Here is a 23,704-nt window from a genome sequence, read left to right on the forward strand (position 1 = left end):
CATGGAAACAATATAAGGTGGCAGGCATTTTGAAAATGGCAATCCTCTATGCATTTCGTTTTAGTTCTTATCAGCCTGTAATAACAGCAAAAAAAGTGCTAAATATGCGAGAAGAAAGTTAATTACATCCGTAAAATCTCGATAATAGGGAAAATTCAAGGAGAAGGGGAAACTTGAAACATCTGTAACAGTGGAATGAAGGATGAAGAGGTAAACTTATGCCTTTAAATGCAGGAAAGTATAAGGCAAAAGGAGGAAATTATGGATTCCAAAAATTAAGAAAAGGAATGTGCTCAATGAGGGCACATCTACACAGATGAGCTTAGGCAGCAGGAGAAGAGGAAGGCAGACAGGTGTACATCCCAGTGGTTTAACTTTGCTTCAGCAGCCGTAATGGCAGTATACTCATTTCATCTGATGAGTACATTGTGGGATTGCTTTAAGCTGCTGCAGAATGATAGAGCCAGAATATAGTGCTGAATAGAGGCATCAATTAAATATGTAACTCAGTTTGTTAATATGCTCATCAAGGAGTTGATCCATATTATAACACTCTTTGGTGTTTTTATCATGGACTTCAAGGAAAATTCCATGTGGGAGGACAACAAAGCAATTACTAGAAAGAGTCTGTGCTGACATGGAGTTACAGCAGAGAATGTAGGTACATGCAAAAAAATGGGTACTATACTGAAGATTCATCATTATGGTTTAAACTTAAGCATGCGAGCATATTACAGCAAAGACATCCTGATATTAAGACTTCCAGACATCTTAAACTGATAGTGGGGAGAGGGGGCACTGAGAAACTTTAAAAGGAAAGATTGCCTAAAGCGCTAAAAGCTGGGGGTTAAAAAATTTTTTTTAAAATTCTGAGCAGTTTGTTACTAAACATGGAGAAAACTAAATGCTCTTTACAAAATAAAACCTTACCTGTAGGTTATGTTAAAATATTTTATTTTACGCGAGTTTGGCTTTGTATTTTCCCCCTATAACACTTTTTCCATCAAGCTGTAAGACACAGCCAGAGCAGTAAGGTGGCTGCTTTATTCGATGGCCGCATAAGTGGTGTTTTGCATTCGGATATCTACAAAGAAGAGTATTAGTGGCATAATAATACTTGTTGTATTTGCAGGGCCCTTTTTAATCTGAGCAAAACACATAATTTCAACTAATTCTGATATCAAAATTTGTAAGTTAGAGGATCCAAAACAATCAGAGGAGATTGTAAATATGGATTTAAGCCATTTTCCAGATTAAACCTGCTTTACTTGCAATGATCCTCTGTGGTTTCCTTCTTTTCTTTTTCCTTAGTGTTACTTAATTAATATTTCCTCTGGAGTCCCCTATCTTTGTGTTAATTAATTTACTCAAACTCTTCATTCCCTCTTGTGTTTCATCCTTTATTTATTATTTGTCTCTCAGCGCTTTTTTCAGTACTTGCTGGAAAGTGTACTGTACTTTCAGTACTTCCACTTATGTAAAGTTTTGGGGTTTTAATTTTTTTAAGTTTACATAGGTATATCTTTTTCTGTATTGTACTCTCAAATACTTGTTAGTGAATCCTAGACATCCGCTATTAAGAAACAAGTTATATGTTGAGCTTTCTCAGTTTTCTGCTCCTTTTTCCACATTCCCACTTGTATTTGTCTTGTCAACGCTTGTTGTGATCTGTGTGTGTCCTTCATTTTGCCTCTCCAAGTGCAGTTCCACGCAGCTTAAGCTGATCTTAAAGCTGCTGTGGTATTGCTTTTTCTCCAGCCTTCTCATGTGACCTGCCCACAGTTCATCTTATCTTAATTCTGAGGTGACGGTTCCCTCTCGCATTATAGTTTTTACAAGCAGATCCAGACTTTTACTGATTTGGGCTCTAGTGTGTGCTCTCCTTCTCTTACCCATGCCAAAACACGTTGACCAAATACTCATTGTGTTGTTTTAACTTCATTTTTAGTATTATGCTTCCTTTCGTTTTTCCATGGTACCCAAGTTGGAATAAAAAAAAAGGTTTTTTGACAGGGCTTTTTTCTGTAGGGTTTCAACTACTTTTACTTTGTACATCCCTTGTAAATAAAGATCCTGTCTCTGCACTGTAATTGGCTAATCCGGGCACAGAGTCGTTGATATAAAAAGCTTTTGAGACAGCAGATACACTAGCTGTGCCACTCCCTCTGGGGAGGTGTATTTCAGATAACGTATTATATGTTTAAACCATAGCTGTTACTGATTTCCTGCTCCTCCTCTTCAAATTGCTGAATGACTAGGCTCGGAGTACCTAGAAGATTTCTTGAAGTTCATGGAATGGAAGCTTGTAGTTCTTAATTTTGTATGATAGGTATGTATTTGCAATAAGGAAAAAGCAGGACTCTATCCTGAGCCCTCTTCCTTACCCTCTTCAGTAAGAAAGGGCTAATTCAAGCTCTTCCACATTTTCTTAAGTTTAGGAATTTTTTACATGCCAAAGGATGGTGTTACAGTCAGTGTACATGCAGTTACAATTGCTTGTGTGCTGCACTTTTGTAAATTCATCCATGAGATGCCTGTGAAATGGAGAATGTGCTGCTATGGACCATCTTTGAAATAGCTGAAAATGTCAGGACTCTTAGGAACTCAGAAGTGAAAGAAAATAGCAGTCTGCAGCATCCTAATGAGTTCCTCTTGTAGGACCGCCCTCTTTCTTCCTGCATGTCTTTACCTAGTTCATTGACTGTAGCAAGAGCTGCATACATCTGAGATACAAGAATTTCACCTACACAACTCCTGTTCACTTCCAAAACAGTTCTATTTTCTGTGGGTAGTGAAGCTAGACGAAATAGTAGACAGCCTGTAAGTTGGTGACTCATCAAAGCTGATGCACAGAGACTAAATCAAGGTTGCACAGAGCATCTGAAGTTTGGCACTTCTTAATTTCTGCTTTAGTTTCTAAGCACAAAGGTTATGTATTTTTCGCATGTGATTTCTCAGATTCTTTGTATTTCATTAGACAGAGAAAAACCTCCATGCCTGTGTTCAGATAGTCAAAAAGTAAAAAGGGGTGTTGGAGTGAGCTAACACATAAGACAAAACAGATATTTTTTTTTTCTTAGCAAAGTAGGAAAAATGAGGAGAAAGATAAAGGCATTGCTTTGAGCAAGCTCAGCTAATTTCTGCATTTTCTTTTCACAGATCATGATCAGTAAATGCTTTAGTCTTTACTTTAGAAAGTGATATTATGAGAAGCAGAACTAATGAAGAGTTATTGCTAGTTATCTGTGTTGATCAACTTTACTGAATTATACAAAAGCCATTGAACGTACTTATGAAGTGTCAGACACTCTTTATGAGCGATGATGTCTGAATGCCACGTAACACTAAAAGAGGTTTAGGAGTGGCTTGTGATGTTTTGGAAACTAAAGAAGTTATATGGACAAACACTGCTGGGGAAGAGGCTGGTGTGCTCCAGTTGAACCTTTTCTTGAAAAAGCAGCACTGTTCACAGTATGGGTGTCCCTGTCTTTCTCCAGCCACAGGCAGAGGCTGAGAGAAAGATTACCAGAGATTGAGGCCGTGGTTCGTACTGTGCCTGAATGACCTCTTTGGCTTCTACTCAGCTACCTGCTTTTGTAAAATTTATTGGAACATTTTCTATCCAAGATGAGTCGGATTTGGTTTCAACAGTTCAGAATTTATTAAGCAGCATACGTACAGACAGAAATGCACGCAAGTCTCACTTCCTTCAGGCTAATAAAAAAGCGTAGAAACTTTCCTGGTGGATGGCAGCTTTCATTTAATGAGGGATATCAAATGCTGTAGATATAAGTTGTTTCAAAGATGTTTCTGTATCGCCAGTCTCATTTCATGAAGCATACCAGCTTTCTTCAGACCTGCTGTTGAGGTTCTTCAGCTTGCTGCTGCAGCTCTGTTTGCAGTGCTTACAAAGTGTCTGTTTTACTGTTGTTGTTTAACACATCTGATTTATTTTCCATCACATAAATGATATGGGAAGATACCAGTCAGTATTTGCCTGCTAGCTCTCGGAGCGATGACTGGGGAATTCCGAAAAGTAAGGATCAGCTCTAGGAAACCTGGAGGTGTTTTGGTCTGTTTGGAGGTGCTGTTGCTAATAAGATTTGGCATCGTATGGGTGCTGCAAACGCAGACGCTCCTTTTATGCCTTATCCTTTTCTTCCATGTGTTGGAGCAGCAAACAGTTTAAGTGAAATTGTGGAGGACCCATACCAAGTGTATTTCTTCAGAGCCATATTTGAAAAGATCTCATGCAGTTAACAGTAGCTTCTGTGAGGTAAATAAAGCAAGATTGGCTGTCTCAAAGGACAGGAGGCAGGTGGACAGGAGGCAGAGGAAGGTGGTTCTTCAGCAGCTGCAGGGGACTCACTTTTTTGGCCTGCTGAGGTCTGTCAGATCTTTGGCAAGACACAGGGGTGGCACAGCCCACAGAAAGGCCTGGCCTATTGCTTTGAGGGAAGAAGGGTGCTGTAAAGAATTACCTTTCTTTTTTGTTGTTGCTTTGTTTTCTTTTTTTATGGGATACTGTTTTTTTTGTGGAGTCCAAAGCCTGTCACATCAGTTGAAGATCTTCTCTTTTTGTAATTTTTTTTTCGGACTTCTCTTTCATCTTCCGTTCTTTACTACTTCTGAGAAACACTGAGAGATAGGGCTAGAAAGAAGAGTAACAGAGAACTGAGAAAAGGATCAGTACTTCATCAGGGGAAGCAGAAAGACTGAGGGAAAGGGGGTGGACCCTGGCTATATAATCCTCCTGTGATTGTCTTTTGCCTCCTAATTTCCTGGTAAGTGGAGGTACCATGTTTTATGGAGTTTTGTTTTATGTATAGGGAGACATGTAGATAGTGACTAGCAAGATTTTTTTTTTCATTGATAAAGAACGTATCCTTTGGCAAAAACGTTTACGATAGGGTGTTGAAGGTTGACGGTGTGTCTGTGGGTCAGTGCTGAGCTGTCCTGTCAGTGTGAACCTGTAGGTGGGACAACTACGTCCATAGAAAGTGGAAGGAAAGATGGACTTCTGAAGTGAATGTCCTTGGATGGACACTGAGGTCAATGTCTTTGGTGGATGGTGTCTATGGAGGAGAACTTGAAGTTCTTTAAAGCAGGAAATGTAAATAAGTAGGATGTGGTTAAAAGAATCTGCCTGGGTTTCCAGAAGGCCTTCAGGGCCATCCTCACTGAGAAGAAGCTGAGAGAGCAGAGTTGCTCAGTCTCGAGAAGGCAAAGGGAGGAGATCTTACTGCTTGCTTCAAGTTGAGATTGATGAGAGAGAAGGTGAAGCCAGACTCTTCATGCAATTCTGTAGTAATAGAGTGACAGTTAACAGATACAAGTTGAAACATGGGAAATTCCCATTTGACATAAAGGAAAACAGTTTTGCCATGAGTTGATCAAGTACTGGAGGCATGAAGGCTGAGAGAGGCTGTGGGATCACCATCCTGGGACATACTCAGAACTCACCTGGGCAGCCTGGACTAGCTGGCCCTGACTGGGAAGGGTATGGAGTAGCTGACAGCCAGGAATCCTGCCAAATGAAATTATTCTATAATTCTAGACTTCTAAGGAAAATAAGTAGCTGTGAGTTTGTCCTTGCATGGACAAACATTTGATAAAAATCAGAGGAAACAGAACAGGAATAAATCACCTGTTTTAAAATAAAAATTATCTATTTATTATTCTCAAAATTGGTGGATAAAACCTTTTAGCTATCCAGAAGAATGCATAATAAAGGATCTGTAGTATATGAAATCTCTTCCAGTATGGTGGATCAGAGATACGTTATTTTTCCTTTGAGGAGTACTCAGTATTTTTAAAGCTGCTCTGGGGTTTATTGTAATTTCTGTGAAATACTGTAGAAAGCAGAAAGAGAGTATATGATAAGTACAAAGTACTGGTACAAAGCAGGTGGTCTTAGCTGAAATCAGTTTATCAGACAGATAGCATATTTTCAAGGCCTTTGGTATTATATTATCCCACACTTGAACTGCATGTTATAACGAGAGACACCTGGTACCAAGCTTCAGTTCACACAGCAGGTACTCGGAAGATAACTAGGCGAATGGCCCGGGACTAGGGCTGCACGCAGTGACCATAGGCTCTGTGGTCTGTTGTTTGCGATGGCAAGAAGATTTTGACTCTGCCCTCGGCTACAGAAACGCTTGCACAGTTATGCTCTGTTAGTGTGCTCGTGTGTGGGTTGTCTGGCTCTTCTCCTGTCACTGGGCACCACTGAGAGCCGTTTGGCTCCGTTGTCTTTGCACCCTCCCATCAGGTATTTATACACACAGATAACATCCCCATCCAAGAGGGGGGAAGAGTTTAGGCCCACGCTGGGCCTCTGCTGTTACAGAGGGGAGGTTACGTGGTTGCATGTTAACAGTGCAGGTGACGGGCGAGTCTAGATGTGAAAACAGTCTTTGATAAAAGCGCTCTGAAAGAGTAGATAAATGGACTTATTTCAAATATTTACATTGTTGTATCTTACACTTCCAGCTCTACCTCCAAACTACCTATGTTTATATTGCTGGATTTGAGTAACTTCTGACAGCGTGCAGCCAAAGTCTGCTTCCACATGGGCAGTGATAAGCTGTAGTTACGAACGTTTTGCTCTCGGAGCCTGCTGTCATTGTGAATAATTTGAAAATATAGCTTCTTTGCTGGCAGTGCTCTGAGAGGCAAAGTGAAGAATTAGAAATAAAGGACGAATTTGTATGTGTGTATATTAGAAACGAAGGAAAAAATCTCTCTCTCAAACTTATATTGCGTCTGCATCTTAAGCACTGAATGTAGTTCTGACCATCCCAGTTCCAAAAGGAGATACAAAATTAGAGAGAAAAACCCAACCAATGGGGAAAAGAAAGGCAAATAGAGGAACAGTTATTCACTCTTTGCAAAAAAAAAAAAGATCCCAGGGTTATCAGATAAAATGATTAGGCAGCAGCTTTAAAAATAGAATGAGATACTTTGTTAAGAGGTAGAGAGCTAGACTGCAGGTTTCACTGATGCACAGTTCTGTGGAGATGAAATGCATAAATGGATTAAGAGATGATAGATCCACCAGCAGCTATTAAATCCGATAGTCTCAGTGTGGTTTAACCTGCAGTTCAGGTAAACCCTAAACTACTGCCAAATGCAATATTGATCTAATGATGACTTGTACGTGCACCCTTGCTAACACGTAGTGCTGATACTAAGTACAAAAATCCATGTGTTAGTTTTTGTTTCATCAGATCCACGGGGAATGTTTTTCTTTACAAACATTTCCTTACAGCGCACGTGCAGGAGACTGCAGCAGTGAGTAGTGCTCACAGAAATGCATCTTGGAACCAGTACCGAGTAAGCAGGTGGAAAGTTTCAGAGGAGCGTAAACCTAAGAATACGTTGGAGTTAGTGCTTTCCCTCACCTCAAGCGCAAGTGTCCTCCTTGGTCACAGACTTCTCATTCTGCCAGAGTGAGCTGAGGCAGTGCAGGGTGGGATGCAGCTGCTGGATGACTGCAGTCATGGATGCCTCCAAGTGCAAGAGCTGTAAGACATTACCAGCAACAAAGCACTGCCTTTGGGATAGCAAAGGCTCCTGAGCTGCTTACTCACATTCATGTCATTTACTGTTGTTAGAGTCTGAAGTTACCTGACAAAAAGGTGGGTGCCTGGTGAGATTTATTACTTCAAGCCGTCAAAGCATGAAAAGATCTCTTCTGTGAAATCATTCAGTAGAAATACTACATTGCATGTGTAGAAGCTTTGGTTATTAGTTATTTGGCTTCGATTACTCAAGCAGTGGCATTAACATCAAGATGAAAAGCAGCTTATGCTTTCCAAATGCAAATACTGTAGAGCCCTATCAAAACGGTATTATCTGCCTTAAACTCAGAGTAAGGAAGTTTACCAAAATTTTAAGCCTTGAACCCATGAGGTGTACTGTTTCTTAATGCACTAAATTATGTAGACCTACTTCTTTTTCTACTAGTAGTTTGTGGAATTAGCAAGCTTTTTTCCTGAAGAGCATTATTTGCCGTTTTATCAGTTTCATTGCTATGAAATCCTTTGGCAGTGTTGGCTGTCAACTTTAATTCTAGCTGTTCTGATAACTCTGTCACCTGCAAACTTTGTCTGCTTTTTTATCCTCCTTTCTTTCAAAGCATTTAGATCTGCTATTTAGCGTATTTCTGTCAACACCAATGTTTAGAAAGATCTATTGGTAAGTTAATTCCATTCTGCAAAATGACCATTTTTGCTTTCTTTGCTTTCCTGTCTTTTAATCTGAAAACTTTCTTTATTACTGCATATCGACTTCTCTAAGAACTAAGATGAGGGAGATTATTATAGGATTTTGAAAATGTATGTGTTGCCTAAATGGATGACTTTTAGCTGCTTATTTGTGCCTTACGGAGCTCCAAGGTGTTTGTGAAGCATTACTTCACAAAAATAACATCAACCTTGGAATAGGCCCCCCAGTTCTGTCATACATCACATTCCAGTCTGGCACATCAGTCACATCTAATGGTATGTGGTTCTTTGGGTCACTCCTGGATTCTTTATTTTTTTCCCCTTTTTTTGTTCTTCTGACACTCAGGATAGTTTAGGCAAGTAGCAAATTCTCACACATAACTGGAGCTTAGGAATTTCATAGGATTTGGTTTCTTTACAGTAGACATTGTTTCTATCACTTTTTACTAAAAGAATGTGTACTCTTTTTTTTGTTTGGTTTGTTTTGGTTTTTTTGGGGAGGGGGGTGGGTTTTTCTTTTGGTTTTTTTTTTTGTTTTTTTTTTCAACAAGGGGAAATAACTGGATTGTCATTGACGTGAATCATTGTCCTCTTTGTAAAAATTTCTGATGGTCTTCAAGGTATTTCTTCCCATACCTGTAATGAGGGAATCGTTACCTTCCCTGTTATCCTCTGGATCAAGTAACGTTTTTTAAAAGAGCTGAAAAGTTCCAGTCATACAAAACACTAGTGACATACAAAAAGTTATCAACTTCTTAATCTCATTGAGAACTTTGAACTTCTAAGTGTAATATAGAATTGCTTACTCTAAAAATGAAGCAATTATGCCTGAATTTGCATATCAGAAATAGCAAGAATTTGATACTAGAAGTCCACCATTTCATTCAGTGAGCCCTATGATAGTCAAACAATTAAGAAGTCCTGCCAGCTTTAAGGACATCTTTGACAACTTTATTGATACTCCTGATAGCTGTTGGCACTGTTAACAACACTGATTGGTTTAAGTCAGTTTCTGTTTTAGCAAACCTCAAGAGATTATAGAGTGAGGCTTCCGTACTGGGCAAGGCATCTTCCTTTAGGCTGAATTTGGTTGTGAAAGGTCAGCAGAAACAATTCAGCGAATTTTTTTGAATGACAATAAGAAAAAAGTGTTTTCTTGCTTATGTTTATGTAAACCAGAACAATAACAGATCTCTGGGCCTTGTATAATGGAGGAGGTGAAACTGAAAATACTTTAGTAGTGGTCCCTTTGAATGTGCCTCTTTCTGTCTCAGTTAATGACTGTGTATGTCACATCTACGTGCCATCATTGGACATGTAATGAGCACAGAGTAGGAACTGTAGGTGGCAGTCAGGCATTGGGAGGAGAGAGCACAAAGGGGCCGTAAGAATGATGAAAGGACTGTAACGACCAAAGTTTCTTCCATTCCAGAACGAAGTTTTCGTTGCAGATTTTCTCAGCTTTAACATCACATTAAAATAGAGAAACCTGTCTCTGCCTTCAGGTATCTGTTCACAATGACAAGTAACAAATTACTTTATTTGTCATTTTCTCTGCTATCTGGCAGAAGTTGATTCTGTTCATATATTTCTCATATGGCTTGAGACTCACAGTGGGACTAACACAGTTCTCTGTAATGGCTTTTCTGGTCTTTATCTAATTCCAAATAAAATTCTTGGAAGGATTTTTAGCAAAATCAAGATCTGAAAATTCAGGAAAAGGAACTTGGTACTAAATCCTTGCCCTGTGTAACATTTACATTTATATTTGTTCTGAAATCTAGAATAGCTTTCTGGAAAATGTCTAGGCAGTGATAGAAGGAGAGAGAAGCCAGGAGTTTCTGCTGTGGATGTCTGCTATGAGCCATCAAAACAAGGCAGCCAGATAGAAAAGCTTTGTTGTTGTTTTTAATCAGTATATAGAGTCATATGATGTACAGTTGATTTTGAGAGGAAGGGTCTTAAACTAGCAAGGTGTCATCAAGGAGTAGAACGTAGCAAGTTAAGGATTGTCCGGTGAATTCTTACAATGTGGTGGTGACAAGTTTTTGATATGGAAGATTGAGAACACAAATGGAAAATACTCTTCTCTACAGGTAATTCTCATTATTGGGATGGCAACTTAAATGAGCTCAATCATTAGAAAAGTATTATTCATAGTTCTATCAGAGCAAAGTGAAGGGCAATGATAATGGTCTTCAAAAGAGGAAGAGACTATACTGAAAAAATAGATACACAAGTCTGCGTGGGAAACATGACTAAGGAAAAAAACTGAAGAGCTTTTTGTTCCAAAAAAATTATATTCAAGACTCAAGTGCAAAATAACTTAAAGCAAAGGAGGAATAGGAATTATAGCAAGAGAACAACTTGTTTGAATGTGCTATGCAGTGGTTTGAAAATCAGAATGGAATGTGAAAAATCAATTACAAGTAAATATTCAAGATTTGCGGAAATCTGTTGGACAAAATCAGAGCAATGCATAATATAAGTAAAACAAAATTAAGGGTAGCGAAATTATATTCTGGTACGTAAATTAGGGAGCAGATGGTCAATTAAAGAATTGGACTGCAGCAAGAGAAAACACTTTTCCTGTGTATACTGTGTATCAGGTGAATGGTAGGGAGTTAACGCTGCAGGGAGACTGCAGAGAACGCATTCAAACATATTTTGGGAACTGACAGATACTTGGTCTTGTTTTGTTGTAGGATGGTGTACTTAGGTGAACCATGAGGATTCTTTTTTGAGAGTTGCCTGTGATTCTCTGTTTGATAAAGTTTTATTTGCAGGAGGCCGTACTTTTTTTTTTTTCCCGTTGGATTTCTTGCTGATTCATTCAATAAGAGTTCACCATCTAAAGACACTCTGAGGATTAATTCGAACTGCGTCCCTTAGGAAGATACTGGGTTTTGAATACTGCTTTGTTGGTGGCAGAAGTTGGGCAATGTGGAGTCCACGCAACAGGAAGAACTGGGGAATAAGTCAATAAAAGAGTCTTCTGTTCCTGCATGTGCTGTGAAAGCTGAAATTCAACGAAGTATTTAGGCTAACTTCTTTCTAGAATCCTGACTTCTGGTTTCAGTAAAGTGTTCCAGTTTTCAAGCACAGAAATCAATAGAAATTTAGGAGCCCTGATGGAGTTTAGGAGTCTCATCATCTATTTGGATGAGCTTCAGCTGTCCCAGTACTGCTTCCATTTATATTAATGATTAATGCCTATTGATTCTAGTGAGGTAAGATCTACTTCAGTGTTCCTGTGTGATCATGAGCAAACCACAGAAAATAAACTTTTTTACTGGCATGGGTAATTTCTGGTTAGTTTCAGGCAGCCCTCTTCTGGGAACAGTAAATGAAGTGTTACAGAAGTGTGCCATGACCCAAGCTGAGCAGTGAGAAGTAATGTGCTCCTTATGTTTGACTTAGTCTTTGTCTGTCATCTTTCGTACAACGATTTGTCACTAATGCTTCTGAGACAATTAAAGACTGCACTTATGGACGTTGTAGAAGTGGATAATTTTTTAATATCTAAATGGTAAGTGGGGAGAAAGGTATAGGAAATGCACATTGAATGATATAGAGGGAAAGAGATATTGCCCATCCGACCATTCTGTAATCATCCATCCTTGCAAGATCTTTATTAAACTTGCCCTCTCTTGACAGTTTCAGCAGTCAGGATTACTTCCCAGTGCTCTGATCCCAGCTATCGACTTGCAGCTAATGCAAAAGAGCACATTGCCTGTGTCAAATGATACTTTGCAGTGCAAATCTGCTAGTGTCTTCATCTTGAGGCCTTGATAAATCTTTCTTCTGGTTACTGTTTTTCCAGTTTGTGTCATTGAGAGATACTGACAGTCACCACACATTTAAGGTCCCACGATTAATCCTTCTTTGGCAGGAGACTGTGGGCTTACTTTGTATCCATTGACTTGAGTCTTGATCTGCAGTTTTCCCATCACTTTTCTTGCAGCTTACACAGTTTGGGCAGGTGGTCCAAAAGAGAAGGGATGAAACTGGCTGCGTAATTTCCGTGAATAAAGGTACCAGAGATTAAAACTGACTGTATAGTGCAGTTAGCGTACTACAAGGCATATAATTTATTACCAACTGTCAGTAGTTCAGATTTCAAGAGTCCATTTACTAGTGAGTAATTTGTTTTCATTAGTAGTGTTTAAATGACTGTGGGCTGTTACAGCTGGAGTACCACTTCTGCAGTGGCCTTGTTTCTGCCAAATAAGCTTCTCTTTCCTATAGAAATACTAGAATTGCCACATGCAGGAGGCCATTGGAGTGTGGTATTTGGGACGACAGTGTTCCCTGATTTCGAGCAGTGGTAGTACCTCTGTTTTAGAGGAGGAAAGGTAGTCATGGGACAGCCTGCATTCAAAGAGTACTCTCTTTAACTCCAGGTATTAAAGGTTGGTTGTTGCTCAAACTTGAGAGCTTACACATCTTACAAAGGTCTTGGAGATTTTTGTTGTTACTTTTTTCAGGGCTCACTGTTAGAACTGGTTATTCTTCTCACTATAAATGCGTGCTTTGAAGCCACTGAGTTTGTGGTATGTTATAATGTTATGCCTTCTGGAATTGTTATATCTTGTTTTCTACACAGCTTTTTTTTTTTTTTTTAAGTGCATTCATGCAGTTTTGTATAGACCCTTTTAGTCTTTCTCTTCTCTAGTTGAAATAATGTTGTGTCCTCTGTATGGGTTTTTTTCTTTATGATTTTAAAAGCCAGTTGAGTGACATGATTAATTACTGAAAATTAAATTTATATCTGTCTTTAGCTGAAGGTTAAATTGGAATTTTGTCATTAATGAAATATACTTACATGTCAGCAAGAAGACTTCTTAAAACACAATGTGTGTCATGAAGTTTGAACTGAGAGCTTAGTACTGAAGTGGAATAGGCTTCTCAATTTGTTAATGAACTGAGACAATTTAAATCCTCTTCACTAAATACAGAGTGAGAGCTTCATGATCAAGATAAAATTCAGTTTAGAAAAGGAAGAAGACTGGTAGCAATGTGAGTATTCTCCTGCTTCGGCAGGAGGGTTGGACTAGATGACCCACAGAGGTCCCTTCCAACCCCGAACATTCTGTGATTCTGTGAGTAAGGCAGAAGCCAGAGGAATGCACTCCACACCTTCAATTGTATTTTACAGAAAATCTGTTATATTGCAAGGATTTACTTTAAAATGGGAGAGTTTAGCTTTTCATGAATCATGAAAACTATGAATTTGAACAGTGTTGACCGTTGCAGTATTGAAATGTTGTGATGACACCGTGAAATGTGTTGTGAACAGAGTCTTCATAGCATTTTTACAGAGCATTAAATCAGTTTCCCGGACAAACAGACAGGATTGTGTTTTGGTTGGGTCAGGGGAAGGTGGTGATTGGAAAAGCAGTCAGGCCAAAGCTATTACCTACTGCCAAAGAAGTAGAAATGTTCATTTTGCTTGGCATGACTTCCAGTAAACTTTGTCATAAAAAGTGGAGGAAAGAATGAGATGTGACAGTGAGTTGATAAGTGCTGTTCATCTTCCCTCCTCGTAATGCTTGCTGACGCTGCCTTGGCAGCGTTGAGCTCTTGTCCACCCTGGCATCCCTAGAAGATGTCAAAAGTTTGTTTCATTGTATGCATGCCCCTGCCTGATGCTCCCAAAGAGCTGGACCGTTGCCTGTGTGGAAGATGTGTGTAGAATCTATACCACCCTTATCTGTAACACCTCTGCACAGGGATCAGTATCCTAAAGTGCCGAGGAGATAGATGATGCTGTCTCAGTTCTAGTCGTGGAAGGTAAAAAGCCTTTCCATGATTCAAGGGAAATAGCCTGTGGTTTGCAGTCCTGCATTTGCAGCCTCTCCCACTGGCCAATTTAGAGGGCAGGTTCCATGCATCTGTGGCACAGTGGGTACAATTTGTTGTCTGATCATAACGTGGAGAGTGCGTGCGTCCAGTGTGAGCCATCAGCTGTCTTTGAGCACTGTTACTGCATCTGCAAAGTTGTGGAATTGAAGGAGCAGTGCTTTAAGCAGTCACCTCCTGAAACAGATTCTTTAAGAGATGTTCAAGGAAAAATTATACTTGACTTGACTGTGAAGTAGTGTGCAGGAGGTCATTTAAGAGCTAACAATATCTGAGCCACTAAGTAGTAGTGACCACAGTGTAATTGCGTTCTGTATCCTCAGAGAGGAAAATATAGAGAGCCGTAACAGAATTATACAAAGTTGAATGGAGATTTGAATTGAGTGAAGTGCATTAACAAGGAAGTTTAGTTGTGGTGGTTTTACTTTTTCTGACAACGTAACAGGGTTATATATTATATGGGAGCTATTTAAGGTTATAAATCGAAGTCATAAATAGATAAGAATAAAATTAGAATCAGGGCTATAAAAAACCAAAATAACAAAGGTCAATAGGTTACCTTTTCAATGAACATTATATTACCAACGAGCAGAGCAATGGATGACAGCATGCAGAGAGGAGAAGAAGTATTAATGCAATTGATGTGGATTTCTGACAATAATTCTCCAATATTCAATAGTCTGAGACATACTGGGAAACTTTCACTTATTCAGAACAAAACTTTCAATATTGAGAGAAACATTAAAATATAGCTGCATTTACAGATAATTTCAAAGCTGATAAAACAGTTCTTCAACTGTCATATGATAGTATTCTCTTGGGTTTCTTGTTTTATATTAATATGTTGCATTACTAATTGCTTATTAATAATATGGAAGTTACCATGCACAAACTTAAATTGCCATTGTTAGAACTGAGGTTCACAGTGTTACCCAGTATGAAATAGATCTCAGGTAAATATTATTTCATGCAGAAGCAAAACCAATTCAAGAAATCAATATTTAAGTTGCATTGTAAAACAGTACCCCTGCTAAGATAGGGGATTGGCGTGCTTCACCTGTGCTTGCATATATTGAAATGCATATGTTTCTAGTGCTTGTTTTTCAAGGAATAAAATGTCAGAATTAAAACATTCTCGCAGTATTTAGTATGCTTAAATTATCTTTATCCTTTGTAGAGGGCCTAATACTACTAGCTGTTAAGCTCCTTCTATTACAGCTTGAATTTTTGGAGCCATGCAGTGGATCATTAATCCAGTTGAACATTTTGCAAAAGCAGGGAGACTTGCTCTTTGTGATGTTAAGAACGTTGGGATGGTTTTGTAGCTCTGCAGTTTGCTTAGTTTTCCTGCATTTCCTTCATTAACAAAAGAAGATTGTGCAGTGGTAAAAAGAAGATTGTGCAAAAAAAACGTTCTATATGTTGACCTGTGTTATATGGTTGGATATTTAGACAATGTCTAGTTGCAAAGGCAAAAATGTGTAAAAAAACTATTCATTTATACTGACTGATTTTAGGATCAAGTCACAAGAATTTTTATTTATTGCTACTGTGTTGTCATATTTTCAGTTTCAGTAGCTTTGTTCAATTTACAGTGAAAAGTTAATCCTATCAACTTTGCTGTTCAGGTAACAGGGGGGAATGGCGTAATCTAATGAAGGAATAACACAGTTGCTGCTTTTAGTCCTGAGCCAGCTCACATCTTCCCTGTGGAGCCTTTGGTTTTGCGAAGACTTGCTGACAGCAGGGTCATACGATGCACTTGCGCTAGCTCTGCTCCGCAGGTGCTGTAGCTCCATTCACACAGTGCTGTGCCTACGTCAGTAAGCTGGGCTGGTCCTGAGCTAAGCGGTTTGAAAACTGCTCCTGTGTCTCTGCGTAGAGATCGTGGTGTATCTGTAACCCAGGTGACCCACCATAACAAGTGGGGAATCACTAGTAGCGGCCGTGGAACTGAAAGATGGTCTTCATTTTCTTTTGCACACAAAATTAAAAGCACTTGGCAACTGCAGACATGGCATGAGTTCTACATTGCTGTCACTTCTGTATCACACTTGCTCAGCTGTAAAGAGTAATAAACATGGGAAATTTTACCAACTCCTAGTCTGATAGCACTTTACAGGACAGAGGATGGTTTTTTACTCACTTCTTCAAGAGACAGTCTTGTTCAATGCGTTCCTGTTATTATTGCATTATATAGTCTTTTGTATGTAGTATTGAGCTGTAAGTTTAGCAGCAGAAAAACATTGATATTTTGAATTAACAAAAAATGGATTATGTTAATTTCTTCTGTTCCTTCATTATATTACAGGTACTGTAAGAATTGAAATGTTCAGGAACATGCAAAATGCGGAAATCATAAGGAAAATGACGGAAGAATTTGATGAGGTATAGTATACAAATAGGTCTTTAAACATGATGAAATATAATACAATATAATTTTGTCTTAAAATAGAAATGCAATGGGCAAGAAACCGGTGGATAAGCAATGTCTCGGTATGAGAAATTGCATGGACAAGCAAAGCAGTGATTCAAATTACTGGATGAGGAGCATTAGGGAAGAATAATAACGGAAAACCAAAAAGTAATAATATAATTTGAAAGGATAGTTATAGTTGCTGGTCTTGAAAAGTCATCGTTGTGGATTGAGTAGGCCCTGGATGCTGAAATACTGATACTGAAAAGTTTGTGAATTAGCTCGTTTAAGGGCGTAAGTGTACTATCACATGAAAGCATGGAGCAAGCTCAGCTCTGGTGGTGTAAGAGAGCCTAGCCAGGTCTGACTCTGCAAGAACTAGCTTGGGTCCAGGTTAGCCCTGGACTGGAGCTGTGTAGACCCTCTTACATCTTTGTATGGATTTAGGGATATCCGTGGCTGTCTGCATCCTGGGTATTAGAGGGGTCAGTAAGAGGAGGCAGTAAGAACAACTGTAGAAAGTTTTCTTATCCCACTGAAACTGGTGGTGGTATTCTGGATTCTGAAGTTCATCCCTTGGAACTGACATCATACAACAGAAGAATCCAGATTCCTGAGACAGGGCTGCAAGCATGGCATTTGCAGCGTTCGGTGCTTTTTCCTGTGTGCAAATTGATGCGTTGTTCATTTGAAATGGCAATTTAAACCAAATAGTAACTTGATGTGAAAATTACCATTTTGGAACAGTGTTACGGAATGAAATACTCTTTCAAAAGTTCTAAGTGGTTTTTTTTTGAAACAAGTGTATTAGAATTCAAGTTGGGTGTCTTCTATCAAAATAAAAATCTTCCTAATGGTGAATGCTTTTTAGCTTTGAAATTTTTCAAATTGTATTTTTTTTTATTTTTCACATATAAAAAACTTAAATGGTCTGAGTGTTCATTTTGTATAGTGAGGAAAAAAAATGCTGAAACATTCATTTTCTGTAGGGCAGTGGTGTCTTTTTCTGACCAATTCTAAATGGAACGCCAAGGTTGTGATTCATAAAATTAAGCAGGAAAACTAGAAATGTGAACACTGCTCTTTGTTAGGATTTTATTCTGTAGGATTCCCATCTTCTTCATGGCCTTGAACAACAAAGTGTTTAAGTATGTACTTAACTAGCCCGTCTGGATGCTCCTTTTGCTGCACACTGGTATTCACTCAGGGCCTTTGTGTACAGGTGGGATAGGGCACAGTGTGCAACGATGAGTGAAAGGTTTGCATCAATTTGTGCTACTTTCTGGCTGAAATAGTTTTGCTTTATAAAATGTTACCCAACCAAAGTTAATAAAATGCAGTGAATTTTTAGTAGTGTAATTTGAAAACAGAATTGAATATTGTCTTTAGTCTAGCCCCATTGTACAAAATAGAATGGCCAAGGCACTGTCCAAAAGCAAAAGAACATTGATTTTGCCTAAGGGAGGATTGTCCCACAGTTGGCAGAAGGAAGTAGTTCTCAAAAAACCCTTTTCAAAAACTGTCAAAGTCTTTTCTCAAAGGAGAAGAAACCTTTCTTCCTTATGCACTGTATGAATGTACATTGAAGCAACGTATTTCAAAGAATTACAGTTACTAGTACATAAGCTTGCTTTCTCTGTTACCCAGAACTTTTCTGAACCTTTGCAGTTCGAACAGAAAGTTTCTGTTCTAGCTTCTGCTTTAACACTTCAATGGATTTGTGAAAGAAGTTGTGGGATGTAGTGTAAAAATGTGAAATTGTTAGTCTTTGGCCACACCCAGTGAATACTTTGAAATCTGGAATAAATGCATAACCTGTTAGTAGTGGAAAATATTTTAGCATTTAGTGCAGTTTTCAACTGATGTTCATCTGTCAGATGATCACAGCATAGTAAATTTATAACTGTTATATGACTTATTTGTTCATATTGCTAGTCACAATATTTTAGATTGATCTGTGCCTAAAAGGATCTGGTAGTCACAAAAAATATAAGCTTTTAGATTAAGAGCAGCTTACATTACTGTTCAGGGTAAAACACATAATGAAACAAGCAAACAAAAATCTTCCTCGGTCTTCGGCAGACTGTAAAGCTGCAATTGTGGCTGGCATAGCATTAGCACATTTCTTGGCCCTCTGCTGCGTGTCCACCACTTCAACATGCAGAACAACAATCATTTGTCTGTGGGAGAACTGTTGGTAGCAGACAACATTTTCCAGTGACAGTCCTTTGACTAAAGGCAACTGAAGTTAAATTGGGCAGAACCGAGTGATCCTTTCCAACCTTTCTTTTCTTGCTGTTTTTTTGTAAGTCTGCAGTAAGCAATGAAAGAAAGGGAGCCAGGAGCCCAGCAGCAGTGGTTGGGCCAGGTGGTCGTACATTATCTCAGTAAAGCACCACCTTTTTCTGCACAGTGGAGCAACAGCCCTCAATTCTTCATTCTAAATATCACTGCTGGCATTTCACCTGTAGTACCTCTTCCAGTACCCTGGGACTCCCAATGTCAATTCCCTCCATGTCATCCTGAGACAAAGCAGTTGCCTAGGGCTGTTGCCACCAGAACGTTTTCCTTGCCCAGCTGTCCTCTCATGCCTCTAAATCCAATGTCAGTCCGTGAGAAGGTAATGTCTGACTATGTGGGAGTGAAGCAGAGAGGTAGTGAGGCTCTTGTCAAAATAATTAAGCCAGTCTAGCAGCCAAACCTATCTTCATTATTGTCTTTAGAATTGCCATTTTCAATTCTACAAGCCTGGAGCTGACAGGGAAATAAAAGTACAAGTGTAGTATTTACTTGCACTGTCTATTCATTAGCACAGTATACTGCCCAGAAAATACCTTAATCTCCACTGAAGATCTTCAGGTTTGCTACTTTCTTTACTTTTTCAAGATGATTGAATTGTTCTGTCAGTGCTGCAGTAATCAGCTGGCTGCTGGTCCTACTTCCTGCATTAATGGCAGGGATTGAAGCATTGATTTTCCTAATCTTGAGTGGAGGAAGACTTGTGCAGGACTAAATGATGGAAGTAACTTTGTTCATTGCTGCCACGGGTTCAGTTTGAAATGGGGAATTCCATGGACTTCCATCTGCTGCGCTATTTGGGTGCTTGGCTTATGAGTACAGGCATTTTGTACATGAATTCCTGCATAATTCTTGTGCTGGAGTAAGTAGGTGAACAAAAACTTGTTTGGGCTGGAGTTTTCTAATCATTGGACTATCAAGTATCATGCCAGTGTCACTGATGTATCACATTTTTATTGGTATTCAAGGATAAAAGATCCAATAAAGTGGCTTTATTGGAAATTTATTCTTCCCGTTTCAGCCGGATGAGATGTTCTTGGTGCAGTCTTCGTATGCTTTTTGAAAGGACTTTCTAGTATGTAGTTGTAGGTTTAAAATACATCACATAAATGTGAGTAGTTAGGCACAGCACTAGAGATGCTGAGGATCTGTTCCAAAAACTACATCTACATACCTCTAGAAAGCATAGATGATGTATGCAGAGTTCCCACAGGTACTGTGCACGCAGGGAGCACTTAGTACTGTGCACTTAGTCTGGAGGTTATTTGTGAAAATAAGGTGTAAGCAGGGAGAAGAAGAGGAGTCTGGGGTGTTCCTATGGAGTTACTGTCAGGCAAACACTGAGGAAAAAAGCTTGAGCATTTTAATTTCAGTTCTAAATTTAAATAAATATGAGGCTAATGCAGGGCTCATATTTGCATGGCAGGACACTGTACCTTGCTGAAGTTCAGTAACAAGAGCATTAGACATTAACAGACAGCGAACACTGTGAGGCACCTGGCACCGCCGTATTATAGACTGCGTTTATCTGGGTTTCTACTACGAAACGTTTTGATCTAGGTCACAGAAGTTCTGAGGACTCAGCTACAATGGAACGCGCTAGGAGATGTCTTTATGTCGGGAACTTTACAACCCCTCCTGTTTCTCTCTGATGGGGCATTCAAAGGTAGCAGTACAAACACAGCTCATGAAGATCATGTTGTTCAGCACTGTAATGAATGAAACGGTCAGGTCATTAAGACTGCCTTATAATTTTGTCTTTTTATTTAAGCACTTGTCTTTGCAATTTTAATCATTATTTTAGTATGATTGAAAGGTGTGTGATTTGGTTAAATTTCATAGACGGGGTTTTGCTGCAGGGGAATATAATTTATGAAGTTAGGTAAAAGGCTATTTGATGACAGCTCCTCTGTGCTGACATTACTGGCTTTACATAGCTCAGTCTGGGCGATAAGACAAGTCTGAGAGAATAGAAGTGCTAGTTCTTCACAAAACCACAGAATAAATACGTACAAATGGGTTTAACTTTGATACTACTGACTTCTTATCTTGGGGGAGAGATGCATGATGGAGCATTATTGCCTTGATGTTTTGGATAATCTCAATTGGTTTACAGATCAGGTGACCAGGTAGATGATATACAGTCTTTTTCACTGAAGGGGAAAAAAGTATTTTTTTAAGGGGGGGTGGGGGGGGAGCAGTCTCACTGAAAAGCAGTATTGCTTGCAGTGAGAATAGTAAGAGCAGACTTGGAGAGTAGTTAAACTTAAATGAACTGAGGGTTCACATGCTTACTTCAATCTTGCAATAATCTTTGGAAGATGGAGTGTGTGAAACTGTATGGGGTATATATACCTGTAGTAGAATTTCCATTACTTCTATCAGAAAACAGGTTTTACTGCTAGAAAAAGAGTAAGTTTATAAGATAAAAAAGGGGAATTTTAACTTTCTGATAAGGTCTCAAGTTGTAAACTTGAGTAAAGCAAAGGTGGTGGGGAGAGGCATTCAGTTGATTAGGATATTAACATGGAGCTAAAGTAGGGATGGAGAATGACACAAACCTTCAATGACACAAGTCTTTCTTTAGCTTTTGACCTTAAATACTTTGAAATATTCCTTTCTTATCCTTTCCTCCCACTTCCTAACCCAGGACACAAGGAAAAGAGTTGATTCTTGATGCGTATTTTGGACTATAAAGAGCTAATATTGCAAGTCTAGCACAGTTATAATGAAGTCTTTGAAAAAGTGCTTTTGTGCCAACAGACTTCTTTGTTTATTGAAGAATAATGTGTGGTTTTTATTTGTTACTCTCCATTGAATTGAAGGAAAAAAGATAGCATTTAGTTTAGAAACTTAGACCATGATGGCTAGAACAACATCACAATAAATTAAATGAGGAGACTTTTGATACTTAAGATTTTAATTTTCTTGTTCTTCAGGACAGTGGTGATTATCCACTTACCATGCCTGGGCCACAGTGGAAGAAGTTTCGATCCAACTTCTGCGAGTTCATTGGAGTGCTCATTCGACAGTGTCAGTATAGCATCATTTATGATGAATACATGATGGACACGGTGATCTCTCTTCTGACTGGTTTGTCAGATTCCCAGGTGCGGGCTTTCAGGCACACCAGTACGTTAGCTGGTAAGTAAGCTAGCTTAGAGAAGAGTTTTTTTCAAAGGAGTTGCTACTATTTAGCCATTTGGGGAATTACTCCTAATTTTCATTGAGGTGGAATTTGACCACTACCGAGAACTCTGGAAAGCTTGATCGAATCCAAGTACTGTATATGGTATAATTATACTTAGAATACATTTTTTGTTTGGAAAGGATTGTGTTGAGGCATCTCAGAGATTCCTGTCATACTCAGGGGCGTCCAGTGAATCCTGTGAATCAAAAGTGGCATGCTTATGTCTTGTATTTTCTTATTAGTTGTTCATTTGTTGTCTAAAATGTGTTCATAATTTTGTATTTTAGACTAAAATTTGTTACAAAAATTGTATTATCAAAGAATTTCAGTCCACCGAAAACCAAAACCTGTTGCCTTCCACTCTTGAGAAGCATTAAGTTTGGGAGCACTGGGCCTTTGTTGTAGGTCTGACTGTCTTCTACCTTCAGCCATGCTGCACCTGTCAGCAGAGCTGCCTATGTCTAAGGAAGGCACTAAGTATATCATTAGATGGAAACAGGCTTTTCTAGAGTGTGTTCATCAGACCTGTATGAAATGTTTCCTGTGAGACAGATTAATTGCTCTCTAGAGTAACTATTTTTCTCTGATTACAAAGCAATACTAGGGTGGCTAAAGCTGGTTGTGACAGGTGATGTCTTTCTGCTTATCTCATGCTGAAATACATCTTACAGGAAGATTCTTCTCCCTAGACTGTTTGTAGATCATGCCAAATATTTGAAGCCTTCATAGGAGACATTTGTCATAATCTGAATGTTTCTACTGCTAGTATTTGTTAACAATTTAGTTAGTCTTTCCACAATCAGCCTCTTACAATTTTGTTCAAATTTCAGAATGCAATACTCGGTGCCCAACAAATTCAGTCAGAATTTGTTTAAAATTCCATCTCTTGCTGTAAATCTAAGAGGAAGATTTCCAACGATACCGAAAAACCACCTCTGGATTTGATTGGAGTTTGATGTAAAAATTAAAAGCCAAAACCTTCAACTCACAGTGACTGAACGTATCAGGGAAACCGATCCCCTTGCATGCTTTACCTTACTCAGTAACGGGATGGTAAAAACATGAATTATGCAGACGCAAGTTTCCAGGCTTAGAGTTTGCCTCTACGTATTCAGTATTCAAAGGTGAACACTATTTGAGCTGCAGATAACCTGCTGGAAATCTGTGCCTGTTATTTAAACTGAGATGGAAACTGTGTTCCTTTCCGGCTGATGCTGACGATCTTCAGTTCCGGGTGATTCTGATTTGCTATTTGCTTTAAGATGTGGTTGGTTGTTTCATAGGAGAGAGATTATGGAGTGAGGTGTGCACTCTGGTCTCTTCTGTTAGTTGGTTCATCCTGGTGTGGACAGTTATTTGGAAAGTGTGAGAGGCTTGATTGAAGAGACAGGAAGCAGCACCGTAAATTAGAGATGCTACGCAAGACCTGTGCTATGTGGAAGAAATAGCTGCCATCATTTGCAATGGATTATGTAGCTAGAAACTTCAAGCAAGGATAAGTGAATGCTAATGCCAAGGTTCGTCACAACTAGCGTTGGTTATTTAAGCCACTGCTGGCTTCTTGCATTAGATACGCATGGATCTAGTGCTTACATTAGCAACAGGAGCTGCCAAAGTTGTCCCCCTTTTTCCCGTGATAATACATGCCATTTGTGTATTTCTTTATTTAACAAGCTTGAGAGCTTTGTTTTGATTCTGCAAATTTCC

The 23,704-nt window shown here is 39.0% G+C and overlaps 1 protein-coding gene across 3 annotated transcripts in view; it reads left to right on the forward strand.

Moving 5' to 3' along the window:
- Nucleotides 1-23,704, forward strand: part of STAG1 (STAG1 cohesin complex component) — a 198,063-nt gene that overhangs the window by 87,901 nt on the left and 86,458 nt on the right. For all 3 annotated transcript variants that reach the window (XM_075417654.1, XM_075417653.1, XM_075417652.1), the window contains 2 exons: nt 16,405-16,481; nt 21,747-21,951. In XM_075417654.1, the coding sequence (XP_075273769.1) occupies nt 16,405-16,481; nt 21,747-21,951 (282 nt within the window). The remainder of the gene's footprint in view (nt 1-16,404; nt 16,482-21,746; nt 21,952-23,704) is intronic.

This window comes from Opisthocomus hoazin, chromosome 4 (genome assembly GCF_030867145.1).
Source record: "Opisthocomus hoazin isolate bOpiHoa1 chromosome 4, bOpiHoa1.hap1, whole genome shotgun sequence".
In the NCBI taxonomy this organism is placed as follows: domain Eukaryota; kingdom Metazoa; phylum Chordata; class Aves; order Opisthocomiformes; family Opisthocomidae; genus Opisthocomus; species Opisthocomus hoazin.